The 17946-nt window shown below is 46.6% G+C and overlaps 1 protein-coding gene across 1 annotated transcript; it reads right to left on the minus strand.

Annotated features, from left to right (window-relative positions):
- Positions 1–530: 530 nt before the first annotated feature.
- On the minus strand, positions 531–11919 carry LOC144591146 (nuclear factor 7, brain-like). The gene is made up of 6 exons (XM_078395440.1): positions 11509–11919; positions 11334–11429; positions 8453–8686; positions 7824–7846; positions 7613–7731; positions 531–1288 (listed from the first exon to the last, which is right to left on the minus strand). Exons 1-6 carry the CDS (start codon positions 11917–11919, stop codon positions 756–758), a joined length of 1416 nt encoding a protein of 471 aa, XP_078251566.1. The 3' UTR covers positions 531–755.
- Between the last annotated feature and the right edge of the window lie 6027 nt (positions 11920–17946).

Below are 17946 nucleotides of genomic sequence, written 5' to 3' on the forward strand. Positions count from 1 at the left end.
GGTCCTAGGATGGAGTTGAGGGGGGAGGTAAAGGGACAGGTGTTGCATCTCGTGCGGTTGCAGGGGAAAGTGCCTGGGGTTGGGGTGGTTTGGGTAGGAAGGAACGATTGGACCAGGGAGTTACGGAGGGAACGGTCTCTGCGGAACGCAGAGAGGGGAGGGGATGGGAAGATATGGCCAGTGGTGGGGTCCCATTGTAGGTGACGGAAATGTTGGTGGATGATATGTTGGACCGGGTGGGAAGAAATGTAGTCCAGATAGCTGTGCGAGTCGGTGGGTATATAGTAAATGTCAGTCACTAGTCTGTCTCCTGTGATGGAGATGGTGAGGTCCAGAAACAGGAGGGAGATGTCGGAGATAGTCCAGGTATATTTAAGTGAAGGAGAGATATCGGAAGTCCTTCCTTCCCGCTGCTGTGAGACTGCACAACCAGCACTGCTCCCAACAGACCAGTCAACAGTAACAGTTAAGGAATACACAGTAAACTGATCACAATTTATACGTCTTTATTTTTATTTATAATGAATGTCTCCTGTTATCCACTTTGCTGCTGCAACACTGTAAATTTCCACGGTGTGGGACAATTAAATGAATTTATTTATTATCATTATTATTATTATTATTATCATCACAGGCGGCAGTCTAGGAATTTTATGGTCATCGATTCCCAGAACAGACTTGTTTAACATCTAAAAGAAGCGAGGTGATTTAACTATATTCCAGGTGCTGGTGAAGGATTGATAGAATTTTCTTAATTACTGACACGGAGCGGAACCGGAGCAGATTCTCAGCCAGTGGTTTTCATCCCAGATCCCGAAGAAAGGATAAAGTTTCTCCGTGAATTTATTCCCGGTGAAGGTGTGGAGATGGGACTTGGTGTCCGCGTCGTAAAATGAAACTTTCCCGGACTCGTAACTGAGATAAACTCCCACCCTCCCGGGGATGGGACGGGCGGGGAGACGGGATGGAGGGGAGGTGGCTGCAACAAACACGTCATCCACCCGCCAGATCCTCCAGACTCCAGTCTCCGGGGACAGTGTGACCGGTCCCTTCCTCTCCACAGACTCTGCGGCGACTCCCAGACTCCAGCGCTCACTCCCCGCCACCTCCACCTCCCAGTAATGTCTCCCCGATGTGAATCCCTCCGATCCCAGCACACGCGCACTGTCTGTAAACCTCTTCCCGGTGTTAGGGAGACTCCTCCGGGTCCCGGTCAGTCTCACCCTCTTCCGATCCTCAGACACCTCGAGCAGCGCATGCGCTGTTTCCACATCCAGGGTGACGGAGACTGGGGGGAGAAGCAGAGAATCAGAGAGTCCCCGGGGGTCGGGGGGAGACTCGGGCAGCGCGGCCCCGGGACCGGGGGAGAGGCCGCTCGGCCTCAGGCACAGGCGGGCGGACAACTGAAACCTTGCCCGGAGTTTTCTTTCCCCCTCCCCCTACCACGTAAGATGGACAACAGAAATCCTTCCCGGATAATTTCTCCCGAGGTAGAGGCGAGAGTTGTGGTATGTCGTGGGCAAGCAGATGCAATTGGGAGAGAGGAGGTAGGAGAAATGGTGGTTGGATGGGTGTGCGGGCGTGATATTGAGTGCTTTTGCTTATGGTGGTGAAAATGCTGGCTCGATTGGTGGGGCAGTTGAGGAGTTAAATGTTTACTGGAGGTAATTAAAAATGAGGAAAGATGTGACTGTGCTTGAGAGAGTGCAAAGGAGATTCACCGGGATGTTGCCTCCATTGGAGGACTTGAATAATGCTGATTTGGAGACCTGGGAGAACTTTACAAGTTTACGAGAGACAGAGAGGGGGTAGTTGGTCAGATTCAGTTCCCCATCTTAATGGTATCGAAAACAAGGTTATTGGTTTAAAGTGAGAGGATGGAGTTTTAAAGAAGACGAGACCAAGTGGACCCATTGGGCCCAAACCTCTACTGCATTGGTGCAACACCCTCTCCCCCCCCCCTCCCCTCCTCCAACCCCTCTCCAACCCTCCATCACCCCACTCCCTCCACCCACCCTCCCCTCTCCCCGCTTCCCCTCCCCCCTACTCCATCCCCTCAACCCCCCTTATCCTCCCTGCTCCCCCCTCGCTCCCTCCCTAGGACATAGTTTTAAACTTTAAAATGTGAATAACTTAAAAAATATAACACTGATTTCAATGAAACTCCTTCCATTAGCACCAAAGGGACAATGGTGAGTAAGGTGGCACTATCGTGTACCATTTTGGCTGTAGTTCAGGAACAAACAAACAAACAAACAAACAAGCAAGAGTTTTAGTATATAGATGTGAGGGATAAATCTCTTGCACAGAGACTAGTTGATACCTGGAACATGCTCCCGTTGTAGGAGGTGGCACCTATTGTCTATACAATTCCACTCTGCGAAAAGGGTTCTGACTGTCAACCCTGTCTATGCCTCTCATAATTTAAAATAATTCTATCAGTTTCCCCTCAGCCTTTGACACTGAGGCTTTGAAACAAGCAAATGTATCCGACCTCTCCTAATAGCTAATGCCCTCTAATCCAGGCAGCATTCTGGTAAACCTCATCTGCACATTTCCCAAGGCATCCACATTCTTCCTGCAAAGGGACGACCAGAACTGCACAAAATACTCCAAATTATTCCTAAGTCCTGCAAGGCTTAAACATAATTTCCTGACTCTTAGTGTATGTTACTACAGAGTCTGTGGGTTACTCAGGTAAATATATTCACTGTGCCTAAAGATTATCAAATCCAGTTTACAGTGGGAATGTAAATTGAGGAGGTTGTGCCCACAAACGGGAGTTTTTTCTTGTGAATGTGTTTAACGGTATCTATGTCAGGCCGATGAAACTGTGCGTGCTTTTCCGAGACTAGATCTTGTTAGGAGGAGGAGGAGGGGGAGTTCAACGAGATCTGGGTGTCCTAGTGCATCAGTCAATGAAAGGAAGCATGCAGGTACAGCAGGCAGTGAAGAAAGCCAATGGAATGTTAGCCTTCGTAACAAGAGGAGTTGAGTATAGGAGCAAAGAGGTCCTTCTACAGTTGTACCGGGCCCTGGTGAGACCGCACCTGGAGTACTGTGTGCAGTTTTGGTCTCCAAATTTGAGGAAGGATATTCTTGCTATGGAGGGCGTGCAGCGTAGGTTCACTAGGTTAATTCCCGGAATGGCGGGACTGTCGTATGTTGAAAGGCTGGAGCGATTGGGCTTGTATACACTGGAATTTAGAAGGATGAGGGGGGATCTTATTGAAACATATAAGATAATTAGGGGATTGGACACATTAGAGGCAGGAAACATGTTCCCAATGTTGGGGGAGTCCAGAACAAGGGGCCACAGTTTAAGAATAAGGGGTAGGCCATTTAGAACGGAGATGAGGAAGAACTTTTTCAGTCAGAGAGTGGTGAAGGTGTGGAATTCTCTGCCTCAGAAGGCAGTGGAGGCCAGTTCGTTGGATGCTTTCAAGAGAGAGCTGGATAGAGCTCTTAAGGATAGCGGAGTGAGGGGGTATGGGGAGAAGGCAGGAACGGGGTACTGATTGAGAGTGATCAGCCATGATCGCATTGAATGGCGGTGCTGGCTCGAAGGGCTCAATGGCCTACTCCTGCACCTATTGTTTATTGTCTATTGTCTATTGTTAGGCAGGGCCTATGGCACAGATCTCCACAGGACGCCCTCGTATCCTCATGACAATACAGCTCGTTCGTTGTTCATTATAATTTAATTCTGTTACTTCCAATTTCCTGACTACCCTGGTAGAATTCAAACTCATAGATCAGCATGTTTTTGCAGTGTGGGTGGGTCGGGATGCATTGGTTCATCCAACAGCCTGGTTACTTGTTGTATCTGCCTAACCTGTGATCTAGTAGTGGGTGACTCCATTGTCCGAGGTCTGGACAGTAGATTCTGTGGCGGCAGGCGGGACTCGTGGATGGTCTGTTGCCTTCCTGGTGCCAGGATTAAAGACATCACGGAGCGGCTTCAGAACATCCTGGCGAGGGAAGGCGATCAACCGGACGTAGTTGTGCACGTGGGCACGAACGACGTGGGGAGGAAGAGGAGGGAGATACTGCAACGTGAGTTTAGAGAGTTAGGAAGAAGACTGAGAAATAGGACATCGAAGGTGGTTGTCTCTGGACTGCTACCTGTACCTCGTGCTGGTGAGGGCAGGAACAGATAGATCGGGGATATGAATGTATGGCTGAGGGGCTGGTGCAGGGAGCAGGGATCAGGGATTTAGATTTCTAGGCCACTGGGATCTCTTCTGGGGTAGGGGTGACCTGTACAAAAGGGACGGGTTACACCTTAACAGCAGGGGGATCAACATTCTGGCAGGCAGGTTTGCTAGTGCTACAAGTGTGGCTTTAAACTAAGTGGTGGGGGGGGAGGGGTTGACAAACTGGGAATATGAAGATGGAGTTAAAGGGGAAGCGAATAGAGGAGAAATTGCAAAGGAATCTCGAATGAATGGGAAGGGAAGTTCGAGAAGGGATAAGAGAGTAAGGTCAGGGCCAATTGTGACCGGTGTGAGAGAGGAGGTGAATACCGAAATTAAAGTGTTGTATTTAAATGCGCGAAGTACAAAAAATGAAGTGGATGAGCCTGAGGCTTAGTTAGACATTGGCAAGTATGATGTTGTGGGAATCACTGAGACATGGCTACAAGAGGGCCAGGGCTGGGAACTGAATATTCAGGGGTACACAACATATAGAAAAGACAGACAGGTGGGCAGAGGGGGTGGGGTCGCTCTGTTGGTGTGGAATGATATTCACTCCCTTGCAAGGGTTGACATAGAATCAGGAGATGTAGAATCAATATGGATAGAAAAGAGGAATTGTAAGGGTAAAAATACCCTAATGGGAGTTATCTACAGGCCCCCAAACAGTAGCCTCGACATAGGGTGCAAGTTGAATCAGTACCTAAAATTGGCATGTTGCAAATGTAATGCTACAGTGGTTATGGGAGATTTTAACATGCAGGTAGACTGGGAAAATCAGGTTGGTAATGGACCCCAGGAAAGAGAGTTTGTGGAGTGTCTCCGAGATGGATTCTTAGAACAGCTTGTAATGGAGCCTACTCGGGAGAAGGCAATTCTGGATTTAGTGTTGTGTAATGAACCTGATCTGATAAGGGGACTCGAGGTAAAAGAGCCATTAGGAGGCAGTGATCACAATATGATAATTTTACTCTACAAATTGAGAGGGAGATGGGAAAATCGGAAGTGTCAGTGTTACAGTATAGCAAAGGGGATTACAGAGGCATGAGGCAGGAGCTGGCCAGAATTGACTGGAAGGAGGCCCTAGCAGGAAAGACAGTGGAACAGCAATGGCAGGTATTCCTGGGAATAATGCAGAAGTTGCAGGATCAATTTATCCCAAAGAGGAGGAAAGATTCTAAGGGGAGTAAGAGGCACCCGTGGCTGACAAGGGAAGTCAAGGACAGCATAAAAATAAAAGAGAAGAAGTACAACAAAACAAAGAAGAGTGGGAAGCCAGAGGATTGGGACTCTTTTAAAGAGCAACAGAAGATGACTAAGAAGGCAATACGGGGAGAAAAGATGAGGTACGAGGGTAAACTACCCAATAACATAAAGGAGGATACTAAAAGCATTTTTAGGTATGTAAAGAGGAAAAAAATAGTCAAGGCAAATGTGGGTCCCTTGAAGACAGAAGCAGGGGAATTTATTATGGGGAACAAGGAAATGGCAGACGAGTTGAACCGGTACTTTGGATCTGTCTTCACTAAGGAAGATACAAGCAATCTCCCAGATGTTCTAGTGGCCAGAGATCCTAGGGTGACGGAGGAACTGAAGGAAATCCATATTAGGCAGGAAATGGTGTTGGGTAGACTGATGGGACTGAAGGCTGATAAATCCCCAGGGCCTGATGGTCTGCATCCCAGAGTACTTAAGGAGGTGGCGCTAGAAATTGTAGACACATTGGTGATCATTTTCTAATGTTCTATATATTCAGGATCGGTTCCTGTGGATTGGAAGGGTAGCTAATGTTGTCCCACTTTTTAAGAAAGGAGGGAGAGAGAAAACGGGAAATTATAGACCAGTTCGTCTTACATCAGTGGTGGGGAAGATGCTGGAGTAAATTATAAAAGACAAAATTTGGGAGCATTTGGATAGCAGTAACAGGATCGTTCTGAGTCAACATGGATTTACGAAGGGGAAATCATGGTTGTCTAATCTTCTGGAATTCTTTGAGGATATAACGAGGAAAATGGACAGGGGAGAGCCGGTGGATATGTACCTTGACTTTCAGAAAGCCTTTGACAAGGTTCCACATAGGAGATTAGTGGGCAAAATTAGAGCACAAGGTATTGGAGGTAGGGTACTAACATGGATAGAAAATTGGTTGACAGAAAGAAAGCAAAGAGTGGGGATAAATGGGTCCCTTTCAGAATGGCATGCAGTAACTAGTGGGGTACCACAAGGCTCGGTGCTGGGACCGCAGCTATTTACAATATACATTAATGACTTGGATGAAGGGATTAAAAGTACTATTAGCAAATTTGCAGATGATACAAAGCCGGGTGGTAGTGTGAAATGTAAGGAAGATGCTATGAGGTTGCAGGGTGACTTGGACAGGTTGTGTGAGTGGGCGGATACATGGCAGATGCAGTTTAATGTGGATGAGTGTGAGGTTATCCACTTTGGTGGTAAGAATAGGAAGGCAGAGTATTATGTGAATGGTGTCATGTTAGAAAAAGGGGACGTACAACGAGATCTGGGTGTCCTAGTGCATCATTCACTGAAAGGAAGCATGCAGGTACAGCAGGCAGTGAAGAAAGCCAATGGAATGTTGGCCTGGAGATGAGTATAGGAGCAAAGAGGTCCTTCTGCAGTTGTACAGGGCCCGAGTGAGACCGCACCTGGAGTATTGTGTGCTGTTTTGGTCTCCAAATTTGATGAAGGATATTCTTGCTATTGTGGGCGTGCAGCGTATGTTTATTAGGTTAATTCCCGGAATGGCGGGACTGTCATATGTTCAAAGACTGGAGCGACGAGGCTTATATACACTGGAATTTAGAAGGATGAAAGGGGATCTTATCGAAACTTATAAAATTATTAAGGGGTTGGACACGATAGAGGCAGGAAACATGTTCCCGATGTTGGGGGAGTCCAGAACAAGGGGCCACAGTTTAAGAATAAGGGGTAGGCCATTTCGAACTGAGATGAGGAAAAACATTTTCAGTAAGAGAATCGTGAATCTATGGAATTCTCTGCCTCAGAAGGCAGTGGAGGCCAATTCTCTGAATGCATTCAAGAGAGAGCTAGATAGAGCTCTTAGGATAGCGGAGTCAGGGGGTATGGGGAGAAGGCAGGAACGGGGTACTGATTGAGAATGATCAGCCATGATCACATTGAATGGCGGTGCTCGCTCGAAGGGCCGAATGGCCTCCTCCTGCACCTATTGTCTATTGTCTATCATGCTCCTGTGTTGCATGTGTTCCAGGATCTAACATCTCCAGCTGACCATGTGTGCGTGAGGCTTCTCAGTCAGTGGGTTGGTGCATGAATGAAACACCAATTACCGTTCAGTGCTTTATCCTGACCAATCTTTGCATCACATAAAAACATTAATGTGTCCCACAAACCAAGTGAAATAAGTCCATATGTTTTACCTTGTTTAATGGAGTCAAACGTTTCTATCAGCACTGCCTTCAACAAAAAGAGGTGGTTGAATTTTTCAGCCGTTATGGCACCATCTGTCACTGACAATGATTTCACCTCATCACTAATCCTGCAAATATTAAATAGCTGATTACAAATTGTGCATTGATGTTTATGAGGAAATATGTTTCATGCAGAGTTTCAGTGAAGAACATGCCCTACCTTCGCTTGCGAACAGCTTCCTCCTGAAATAAATAAAACACAAGACTGAATTGACCCAGACGGAACTACTGAGAGCGCGAATTTCACCCAGATTATTATGTGTTAAAAATTCCCATTTGTCCAATCTCACCCCCACTGACACACAGAGAAGAATAATGATATTGCAGAAATAGAACCGATGTAGGAAGTATAAAAATTATTCTGAAAATTACACGATGCTGACAGGATAGTCTGGACAGGTTGTACTTTTTCAGTCAGAGAGTTGTGAGTCTGTGGAATTCTCTGCCTCAGATGGCAGTGGAGGCCAATTCTCTGGATGCTTTCAAGAGAGCTAGACAGAGCTCTTAAGGATTGCAGAGTCAGGGGGTATGGGGAGAAGGCAGGAACGGGGTACTGATTGAGAATGATCAGCCATGATCACATTGAATGGAGTTGCTGGCTCGAAGGGCTGCATGGTCTACTTCTGCACTTGTTGTCTCTTGTCTATTGAATATGATGTTCGTGATGTGTAGGAAGGAACTGCAGATGCATAGACAATAGACAACATAGTTTAATTTGTTTCAAATATATCAGACGGCATTTTGTGACGGTGCACATTTATAGAAGCAAATTTAAGTCGACTGCCTTACCATTAGAAATTTCACGCTGTCTTTTTGTTCCATCCGTTCCTGTAAACGCAGGAGTTCCTCCTGGATAGAATTTAAATTCTCTTGAATCTCCCGAAGATTTTTCTCCATTAGATTTAGAATCCGCTCCTCATCTTCGCGTACATCTTTGAGGAAGTACTTTTCTTTCTCAGTGATAATCTGGTGCAGTTCAGCAAACTGGGATGTGACATGGTACTGAAGGCTGTGTGACTCTTCCTGTCAAATGAATGCTGAAGATTAACATAATATATTTCTGTTTTGTGTTTGTTTACTGAATAAGTGACTATATAGCCCATCAGCGTCCGGTTCTCAGAATTATCTCATCAATCAAATTCTCTCACATTTTCCTGAAACAAATGGGACAACAGAAGGATATAGGTGGAGACAGGAAGACAGAGGGAGATCTGGGAAGGGGGAGGAGAAGAGAGGGACAGGGGAATTATCTAAAGTTGGAGAAGTCAATGTTCATACCACTGGGCTGCAGGCTGCCCAGGCGAAATTTCACAAAATTTCAGCTATTTTTTCCGCTGCTCCAGATGGCAACCTATTTACATCGGCGAAACCATATAACCATATAACAATTACAGCACGGAAACAGGCCCGTTCGGCCCTACCAGTCCACGCCGACCACTTTCTCTGACCTAATCTCATCTACCTGCTCTCAGACCATAACCCTCCAATCCCCTCCCATCCATATACCTATCCAATTTACTCTTAAATAATAAAATCGAGCCGGCCTCCACCACTTCCACCGGAAGCTCATTCCACACAGCCACCACCCTCTGAGTAAAGAAGTTACCCCTCATGTTACCCCTAAACTTTTGTCCCTTAATTCTGAAGTTATGTCCCCTTGTTGGAATCTTCCCCACTCTCAAAGGGAAAAGCCTACCCACGTCAACTCTGTCCATCCCTCTTAAAATTTTTAAAACCTCTATCAAACTCAGGCTCGGCGATCGCTTCGATTCAACACCTGCGCTCGGTCCGAGTTAACCAATCTGATCTCCCGATGGCTGAGCACTTCAACTCCCCCTCCCAGTCTGACCTTTCTGTCATGGGCCTCCTCCAGTGCCATAGTGAGGCCCACCGGAAATTTGAGGAACAGCACCTCATATTTCGCCTGGGCAGCCTGCAGCCCAGTGGTATAAACATTGACTTCCCCAACTTTAGATAGTTCCTCTGTCCCTCTCTTCCCCTCCCCCTTCCCAAATCTCCCTCTATCTTCCTGTCTCCACCTATATCCTTCCTTTGTCCCGCCGCCCTGACATCAGTCTGAAGAAGGGTCTCGACCCGAAACGTCACCCATTCCTTCTCTCCTGAGATGCTGCCTGACCTGCTGAGTTACTCCAGCATTTTGTGAATAAATACTTCCTTACATAATCGGTGATTATTCAAAGTCTAAGGCGGTTCGCAGAGCTACCACAGTAATCCATTATATCAAATATTCGCCCGCACATCACTTTTCCCGAGACTCTAATTCGGAATGAGGATCTCGACCAGAAACGTCACCCATTCCTTCACTCCAGAGATGCTGCCTGACCCACCGAGTTGCTCCAGTTTATTGCGCCCATTCATTCATGCGCTACCCTTATGCATAAAATGGGGGACAAACTACACAACACCAGAAACTCCGCACAGAGTGGACAAGGTCCCACATAGGAGATTAGTGGGCAAAATTAGAGCACATGGTATTGGGGGTAGGGTACTGAGATGGATAGAAAATTGGTTGACAGGCAGAAAGCAAAGAGTGGGGATAAATGGGTCCTTTTCAGAATGGCAGGCAGTGACTAGTGTGGTACCGCAAGGCTCGGTGCTGGGACCGCAGCTATTTACAATATACATTCATGACTTGGATGAAGGGATTAAAAGTACCATTAGCAAATTTGCAGATGAGACAAAGCTGCGTGGTAGTGTGAACTGTGAGGAAGATGCTATGAGGTTGCAGGATGACTTGGACAGGTTGTGTGAGTGGGCGGGTGCATGGCAGATGCAGTTTAATGTGGATAAGTGTGAGGCTATCCACTTTGGTGGTAAGAATAGGAAGGCAGATTATTGTCTGAATGGTGTCAAGTTAGGAAAAGGGGACGTACAACGAGATCTGGGTGTCCTAGTGCATCAGTCACTGAGAGGAAGCATGCAGGTACAGCAGGCAGTGAAGAAAGCCAATGGAATGTTGGCCTTCATAACAAGAGGAGTTGAGTATAGGAGCAAAGTGGATCTTCCGCAGTTGTACAGGGCCCTAGTGAGACCGCACCTGGAGTATGGTGTGCAGTTTTGGTCTCCAAATTTGAGGAAGGATATTCTTGCTATTGAGGGCGTCCAGCGTAGGTTTACTGGGTTAATTCCCGGAATGGCGGGACTGTCGTATGTTGAAAGACTGGAGCGACTAGGCTTGTATACACTGGATGAGAGGGGATCTTATCGAAACATATAAGATTATTAAGGGGTTGGACACATTAGAGGCAGGAAACATGGTCCCAATGTTGGGGGAGTCTAGAATCAGGGGCCACAGTTTAAGAATAAGGGGTAGGCCACTTAGAACGGAGATGAGGAAAATCATTTTCTGTCAGAGTTGTGAATCTGTGGAATTCTATGCCTCAGAAGGCAGTGGAGGCCAATTCTCTGAATGTATTCAAGAGAGAGCTAGATAGAGCTCTAAATGATAGCAGAGTTATGGGGTATGGAACGGGGTACTGATTGTGAATGATCAGCCATGATCACATTGGAGGGCGGTGCTGGCTCGAAGGGCCTCCTGCACCTATTGTCTATTATCTATTACAGCAGCAAATTTATCCAGTCTATCCCTTATGCATTAAATGGGGGGAAAACTACACAATACCAGAAACTCCGCACAGAGTGGCCTTACCCGAACTCCGGAAATCTTCCCCTTCTGCAGCCGCTCCATTTCCTCCAACTCTGACTTCTTTTTGGTGAGAGATTGTACGGAAGATTTAACCTGATCCTGGGATCAGAGAGCAAAGGGGGTTAGACAATGACGAATCAAGCAGGTGAACGAGTGGCCATAGTGAGTTTTATTTTACCTTGCGCATTTCAACAGCTTCCCGAAGCGGCATGAAGTTGTGAGACTTGTGTTCCCGCGCGTCTCTGCAGATCAGGCAGATCAGTTTCTGATCAGTTTCGCAAAACAGCTTCAGTTCTTCCTCGTGTTCCTCGCAGCGAAGTTTACTTTCTTTGCGCGGCGGATTCAGGCTCAGTGTTCGAGCTTTCTCAGCCAGTCTCGCCAAGGCCCGACTCACCCTGAGGGTGCGGTCTACAAACTGCTCTCTACATTCCGGGCAGGAGTTTCTCGCCTCCCGGTCCCAACTCTGCGTGATGCAGGAGCGGCAGAAGTAGTGGCCGCACTCCAGTGCCACCGGATCGGTGAAGAAATCCAGGCAGATGGGACAAACTGCCTCCTCGGACAAACTCTCGACCTGGTCTTTCGCAGCCATCTTTACTCCGGCACTTCCTGGTTCAAAATGGGAGTGTCCACTGCGCACGCTGCCGTCTGGGGAATGAATGTTATTTGTAGACAACAGAGTCTACAAATAAGAAATAAGAAAAGGTAAATAAGAAAAAATGTCAAGCTTTATAATTATTTACTGGGTATGAATTGGGACCCCATTGGAATAAAACGTAAGTTTAATGTTCATGGTTAGTAAAAATATTTAAGAATTTAAATCCTGATTTTAATGCTAAATCTGAGTGAGGCATTGTTCTTTAGTGCTGGGGGAGGGAATGGTGGGAGGCAGAGGGATTAAAGACATTTCAGGTCAGCAAGGGTTACAGAGGAATGTCAGAAGACTGAGGTCATGGGTAAGGGGGTTACCCACAAGACCACTACTAGCAGTAAATAGCGGCTTTAATAGCCTGATATTAAAGATTGTAGCATTGTCTGTTTGTCATAAAAATATTATGATAAGACTAATTTTGTAAGGTGGTATCTGATTAAAATATCTAATTTTATTGGTTTGCCTTTTTTTAACATATTCTCCTCCATGTTTTGACCTGATATTTACTTAGACAAATAAATATCATTAAAAATATAATGTTTTCCTTTTTAGTTTTAGTTTTGGCAGTCTCATTTTATGTTACTGAAATGCAAATTCGCACATTTTTCTTAGAGGTTCCCGTAGTTCATTACCGTATTTCCCGTAGTTCATTACCGTATATACGCTCAATATAGTTAAAACAATCATCAGTCAAGATTTTGAAAACATTTGGTATATATGTGTACTTTGTGATTACTGAAACTAATACAAATTAACAGTTTAAAAAACTGCATACATGAATAAATATTATTGCCTACATGCATTTCTTAATATTTATATAACATTTTTGTAACAAAATGTGTATGTAACAATAAAAACGTATGTGTACATTTTGTTCATGTCTTGCGGCTCTCAAACATCTGAACTTTATCGTATGTGGCTCTTACATTAAGCAAGTTTGGCCACCCCTGCAATAGACAATAGGTGCAGGAGGAGGCCATTCGGCCCTTCGAGCCAGCACCGCCATTCATTGTGATCATGGCTGATCGTCCACAATCAATAACCCGTGCCTGCCTTCTCCCCATATCCCCTGAAGCCACTAGCCCCTGGAGCTCTATCTAACTCTCTCTTAAATCCATCCAGTGATTTGGCTTCCACTGCCCTCTATTTCAGTTTCCATCTGAAGTTGCTTTAGGCAAGATGTGACCTGCCGGCAGAATTTTTACACCTCCTTTTTCAGGAGATGTCAGCCTTGACTCGATGGGCCGAAGGGCCACCTAGACTTGACACACCGTCAAGTCTAGGTGGCCCTTCGGCCCATCGAGTCAAGGCTAATGATTAACCATCCGTTTACATTAATCCTGCATCGCGACTCCAAGACGGGCCTCACTGGTCAGCTCAGGACCAGAATAGAAAGGGAGTCATCCTCCACTCTTTGAGAAACCACTCGAGAAGTAGATAACGAATGTCTCTGTACAGCCAGCAGGTGGCAACGTTTATTCGCTCTCATCCTCGGCTTTCACCCGAGAAGGGGCGGAGCCTGAAGTAATATTAATAATCTCAGTATAACAAAAATAACTGCAGATGCTGGTACAAATCGTGGGTATTTATTCACAAAATGCTGGAGTAAATCAGCAGGTCAGGCAGCATCTCAGGAGAGCAGGGATTGGCGACGTTTCGGGTCGAGCCCCTTCTTCTGAAGAAGAACCTCAAATCTTTAACATACTTAGGAAGTCCGCACGGAGCATTGTAGGGCACAAACTCCAAGACTGTTGTTTACGATCGTTAAATATGATTGATCCTCTACGTCCTTCGAAATGGCCGTGGGGAACGAAGAGTCTCGACCCGAAACGCCGCCCATTCCTTGTCTCCAGAGATGCTGCCTGACCTGCTGAGCAGTTCTGTTCTGCGCTGCGCGCCACCTGTTTTCGATGTTGTTTTTTGTGCCTGCTTCAACTACCTCCCCTGATAGCCCGTTCCATATACCATATATGTGTGAAAACGTTGACCCTAGGATTCCCTTTAGATCTCCCCATCTCACCTTAAACCTAACCCCACTAGTTCTAGATTGCCCAACAATGGGATAAAGACCGTTCATTCACCCTTTCGATGCCCCTCGTGATTTTATATGCCTCTATATTATCTCTCCTCAACGTTTTGCGCTCTAAGAAATAGTCCCCAGTCTATCCAACTTGGCCAAATTATTCCTCTTAAATATTCTCTACACGCTTTCCATTTAAGGGCGCCTTTCCGAAATCAGGTTGATCAAAAACTAAACATAACACGCCAAGCGAGACATCGCTAACGCTTTGTACAGCTGCAGTAGAAGGTGCAGGAAACAACTGCAGATGTTGGTTTAAATTGAAGGTAGACACAAAATGCTGGAGTAACTCAGCGGGTCAAGGCAGCATCTCTGGAGAGAAGGAATTGGGTGACGTTTCGGGTCGAGACCATTCTTCAGACTGATGTCAGGGGAGGCGACGGGACAAAGATAGAATGTAGTCGGAGACAGGAAGAATAGTGGGAGAACTTGGAAGGGGAGGGGATAGAGAGGGAAAGCAAGGGCTATCTGAAGTTAGTGTAAGAAAATAACTGCAGAAGCTGGTACAAATCAAAGGTATTTATTCACAAAATGCTGGAGTAACTCAACAGGTCACGCAGCATCTCTGGAGAGAAGGAACTGGGTGACGTTTCGTGTCGAGACCCTTCTCCAGACTGATGTCAGGGGGGCGGGACAAAGGAAGGATATAGGTGGAGACAGGAAGATAGAGGGAGAACTGGAAAGGGGGAGGGGAAGAGAGGGACAGAGGAATTATCTAAAGTTGGAGAAGTCAATGTTCATACCGCCGGGCTGCGAGCTGCCCAAGCGAAATATAAGGTGCTGTTCCTCCAATTTCCGGTGGGCCTCACTATGACACTGGAAGAGGCCCATGACAGAAAGGTCAGACTGGGAGAGGGAGGGGGAGTTGAAGTGCTCAGCCACCGGGAGATCAGGTTGGTTAAGGCGGACTGAGCGAAGGTGTTCAGATAATAATCTGTCTTCCTATTCCTACCACCAAAGTGGATAACCTCACACTTATCCATATTAAACTGCAAGGGTTCATTGTGAAGTTGTCCGAGCAAACCTCCAACTAATCTCAAAGGAGTTAGTTCTTGAAAGTGAATATACCAGACATATGGACCTGGGACAGTGTAAAGCAGAACAAAGGGGGCAACGCCAAAATGGTGCCATACCCCGCCCCCCCTGACATCAGTCTGAAGAAGGGTCTCGACCCGAAACGTCACCCATTCCTTCTCTCCCGAGATGCTGCCTGACCTGCTGAACTACTCCAGCATTTTGTGAATACAACGACCCAGTGTTGGCTTCGACCTGGTGCTCACTGTGTGGAGTTTGCACGTTCTCGCTCTAACCGCGCGGACCGCTCCTCGATAATCCGGTTTAGTCGCACTAAAAAATAGAGTTGCTTCTGTTCTTTGGTAACGTTTGAAGGGATTTAGCGGAACACGCGACGAGCTAAACTGGGATTAGTTTAAACGGGTGTTTGAGAGCTTGACGAGAAGCCACTCGGATTCACAGAATTACACAACGTGCTGGAGTAACTCGGCGGGTCAGGCACCATCTCTGGAAAACGTATCGGTGATGTTTCGGGTTGGGACCCATCTTCGGTCTGAAGATCGACCCGCACCCGAAACGTCATCTACCCATGTTTTATCCCAAGAAAGATCCCGTCCCAAAACTTCGCCTATCCGTGTTCTTCAGGGACGCTACCTGGCCGCTGAGTTACTCCAGCGTGTTGCGGTTCCTTGTTTCTACTTCATGAAGTTAAACTCCGAGAACTCTCCGAATCCCACGGACAATGAACGTTTCCATGCGTTCTCGAGGAACAGCACTTCTTCTCATGAGTATAGGAGCAAAGAGGTCCTTCTGCAGTTCTACAGGGCCCTAGTGAGACTGCACCTGTACTGTGTGCAGTTTTGGTCTCCAAATTTGAGGAAGGATATTCTTGTTGCTGAGGGCGTGCAGCGTAGGTTCACCAGGTTATTTCCCGGAATGGCAGGACCGTCATATGTTGAAAGGCTGGAGCGACTAGGCTTGTATTCACTGGAATTTAGAAGAATGAGAGCGGATCCTATGGAAACATATAAGATTATTGAGGGATTGGACAGGCTAGAGGCAGGAAACATGTTCGCAATGTTGGGGGAGTACAGAACCAGGTGCCACAGTTTAAGATTAAGGGTTAGGCTGGAAGGGCCGAATGGCCTCCTCCTGCACCTATTGTCTATTGTCCATTATCTATTGAGCAGACGCGTTAGAAACCTGAGCCTCGGCGGCGGAGGGAAGGGGGGATCGCTATCGACCCGCGATCAGCGATCGGTGAGCGTGAGACAATGGTGGACCCAGCGTGGGGGAGCGTCGTGTGTGAGGGACGGTGGGAGACCCGGTGTGGTGAAGGGGGGGGGGGGGTCAGGGGGACTCTAGTTTTAGAATCGTCCGCCCTGGGGAATAGTCTACTTCCCCCCCCCCCCCCCCTCAATTCTAGACAATAGGTGCAGGAGTAGCCGATTCGGGCCTTCGAGTCAGCACCACCATTCAATGTGATCATGGCTGATTATTCTCAATCAGTACCCCTTTCCTGCCCTCTCCCCATACCCCCTGACTCCGCGACCCCTAAGAGCTCTATCTAGCTCTCTCTTGAAAGCATTCAGAGAATTGGCCTCCTCTACCTTCTGAGGCAGAGAATTCCACAGATCTACAACTCTCTTACTGAAAAAGTTCTTCCTCATCTCCGTTCTAAGTGGCCTGCCCCTTATTCTTAAACCGTGGCCCCTGGTTCTGGACTCCCCCAACATAGGGGACATGTTTCTTGCCTCTAACGTGTCCAACCCCTTAAAAATCTTATATGTTCAATAAGATCCCCTTTCATCCTTCTAAATTCCAGTGTGCACAAGCCTAGTCGTTCCAGTCTTTCAACGTACGACAGTCCCGCCATTCCGGGAATTAACCTAGTAAACCTACGTTGCACGCCCTCAATAGCAAGAGTATCCTTCCTCAAATTTGGAGAGTAAAACTGCACACAGTACTCCAGGTGCGGTCTCACTAGGGCCCTGTACAACTGCAGAAGGACCTCTTTGCTCCTATACTCAACTCATCTGGTTATGAAGGCGAACATTCCATTGGCTTTCCTCACTGCCTGCTTGTACCTGCATGCTTACTTTCAGCGACTGATGCACTAGGACACCCAGATCTCATTCTACGTTCCCTTTTACCCTTTTAACATTTTAATTTTAATTTCATGTTTTTCGTGTAACTTGTTGTTTGTCGTGACCAATTGGCAGACCAATTTCCCTCCGGGGATATATACAGAGTTATCGTATCGTATCGATATTGGTAATTGTGCAGTTCCCATCTCCTTCTTAAATTGTTCCCAGGCTCACCATTGCCACCTTCTTCCTGCCCACGTAAAACCCTTTAGGCAATTGAGGATGAATATCTTGAGTCAGAGGGTGGTGAATCTGTGGATTTATTTGCCACAGTGTGCTGTGGAGGCCAAATCAATGGATATTTTTAAGGCAGAGATAGACAGATTCTTAATTCGTACGGGTGTCAAGGGTTACGGGGAGAAGGCAGGAGAATGGGGTTAGGAGGGGAAGATAGATCAGCCATGATTGAATGGCGGAGTAGACTTGAAGGGCCGAATGGCTTAATCCTGCTCCTATCACCTATGATTCTCTCCACATCTAATAAGTTCAACTGTAATGTCAAATTTGTTCAATGTCCAACTTTTCTGTGTCCCGATGAAGATTTCCGACCATTTATAATCCTGATGAGATCGAGATCCCATGGGTCAAGTATGAGCGGGGAGGTCAAGTGTATCAATCCTTAGATTTTTTATAAAAGTTCAGTTGACGGGATCCGATATCACGTTTAAAAAAGAGTCGGATCAACACTTCTAAACGCGGTTGCTGTTTATTTCACTCTTCCCACAT

The sequence above is a fragment of the Rhinoraja longicauda genome, unplaced genomic scaffold (genome assembly GCF_053455715.1).
Source record: "Rhinoraja longicauda isolate Sanriku21f unplaced genomic scaffold, sRhiLon1.1 Scf000612, whole genome shotgun sequence".
NCBI classification, from domain to species: domain Eukaryota; kingdom Metazoa; phylum Chordata; class Chondrichthyes; order Rajiformes; family Arhynchobatidae; genus Rhinoraja; species Rhinoraja longicauda.

What these genes read in the sequence shown, in the direction of transcription:
- LOC144591146 (XM_078395440.1), bottom strand. Translation starts at nt 11,919, where the DNA reads ATGGCTGCGAAAGACCAGGTCGAGAGTTTGTCCGAGGAGGCAGTTTGT. An exon ending in AAGCTGTTGAAATGCGCAAG is followed by an intron (nt 11,430 to 11,508) that starts GTAAAATAAAAC and finishes CTCTGATCCCAG; the next exon opens with GATCAGGTTAAATCTTCCGT. An exon ending in GTTTGACTCCATTAAACAAG is followed by an intron (nt 1,289 to 7,612) that starts GTAAAACATATG and finishes TTCTCCCCCCAG; the next exon opens with TCTCCGTCACCCTGGATGTG.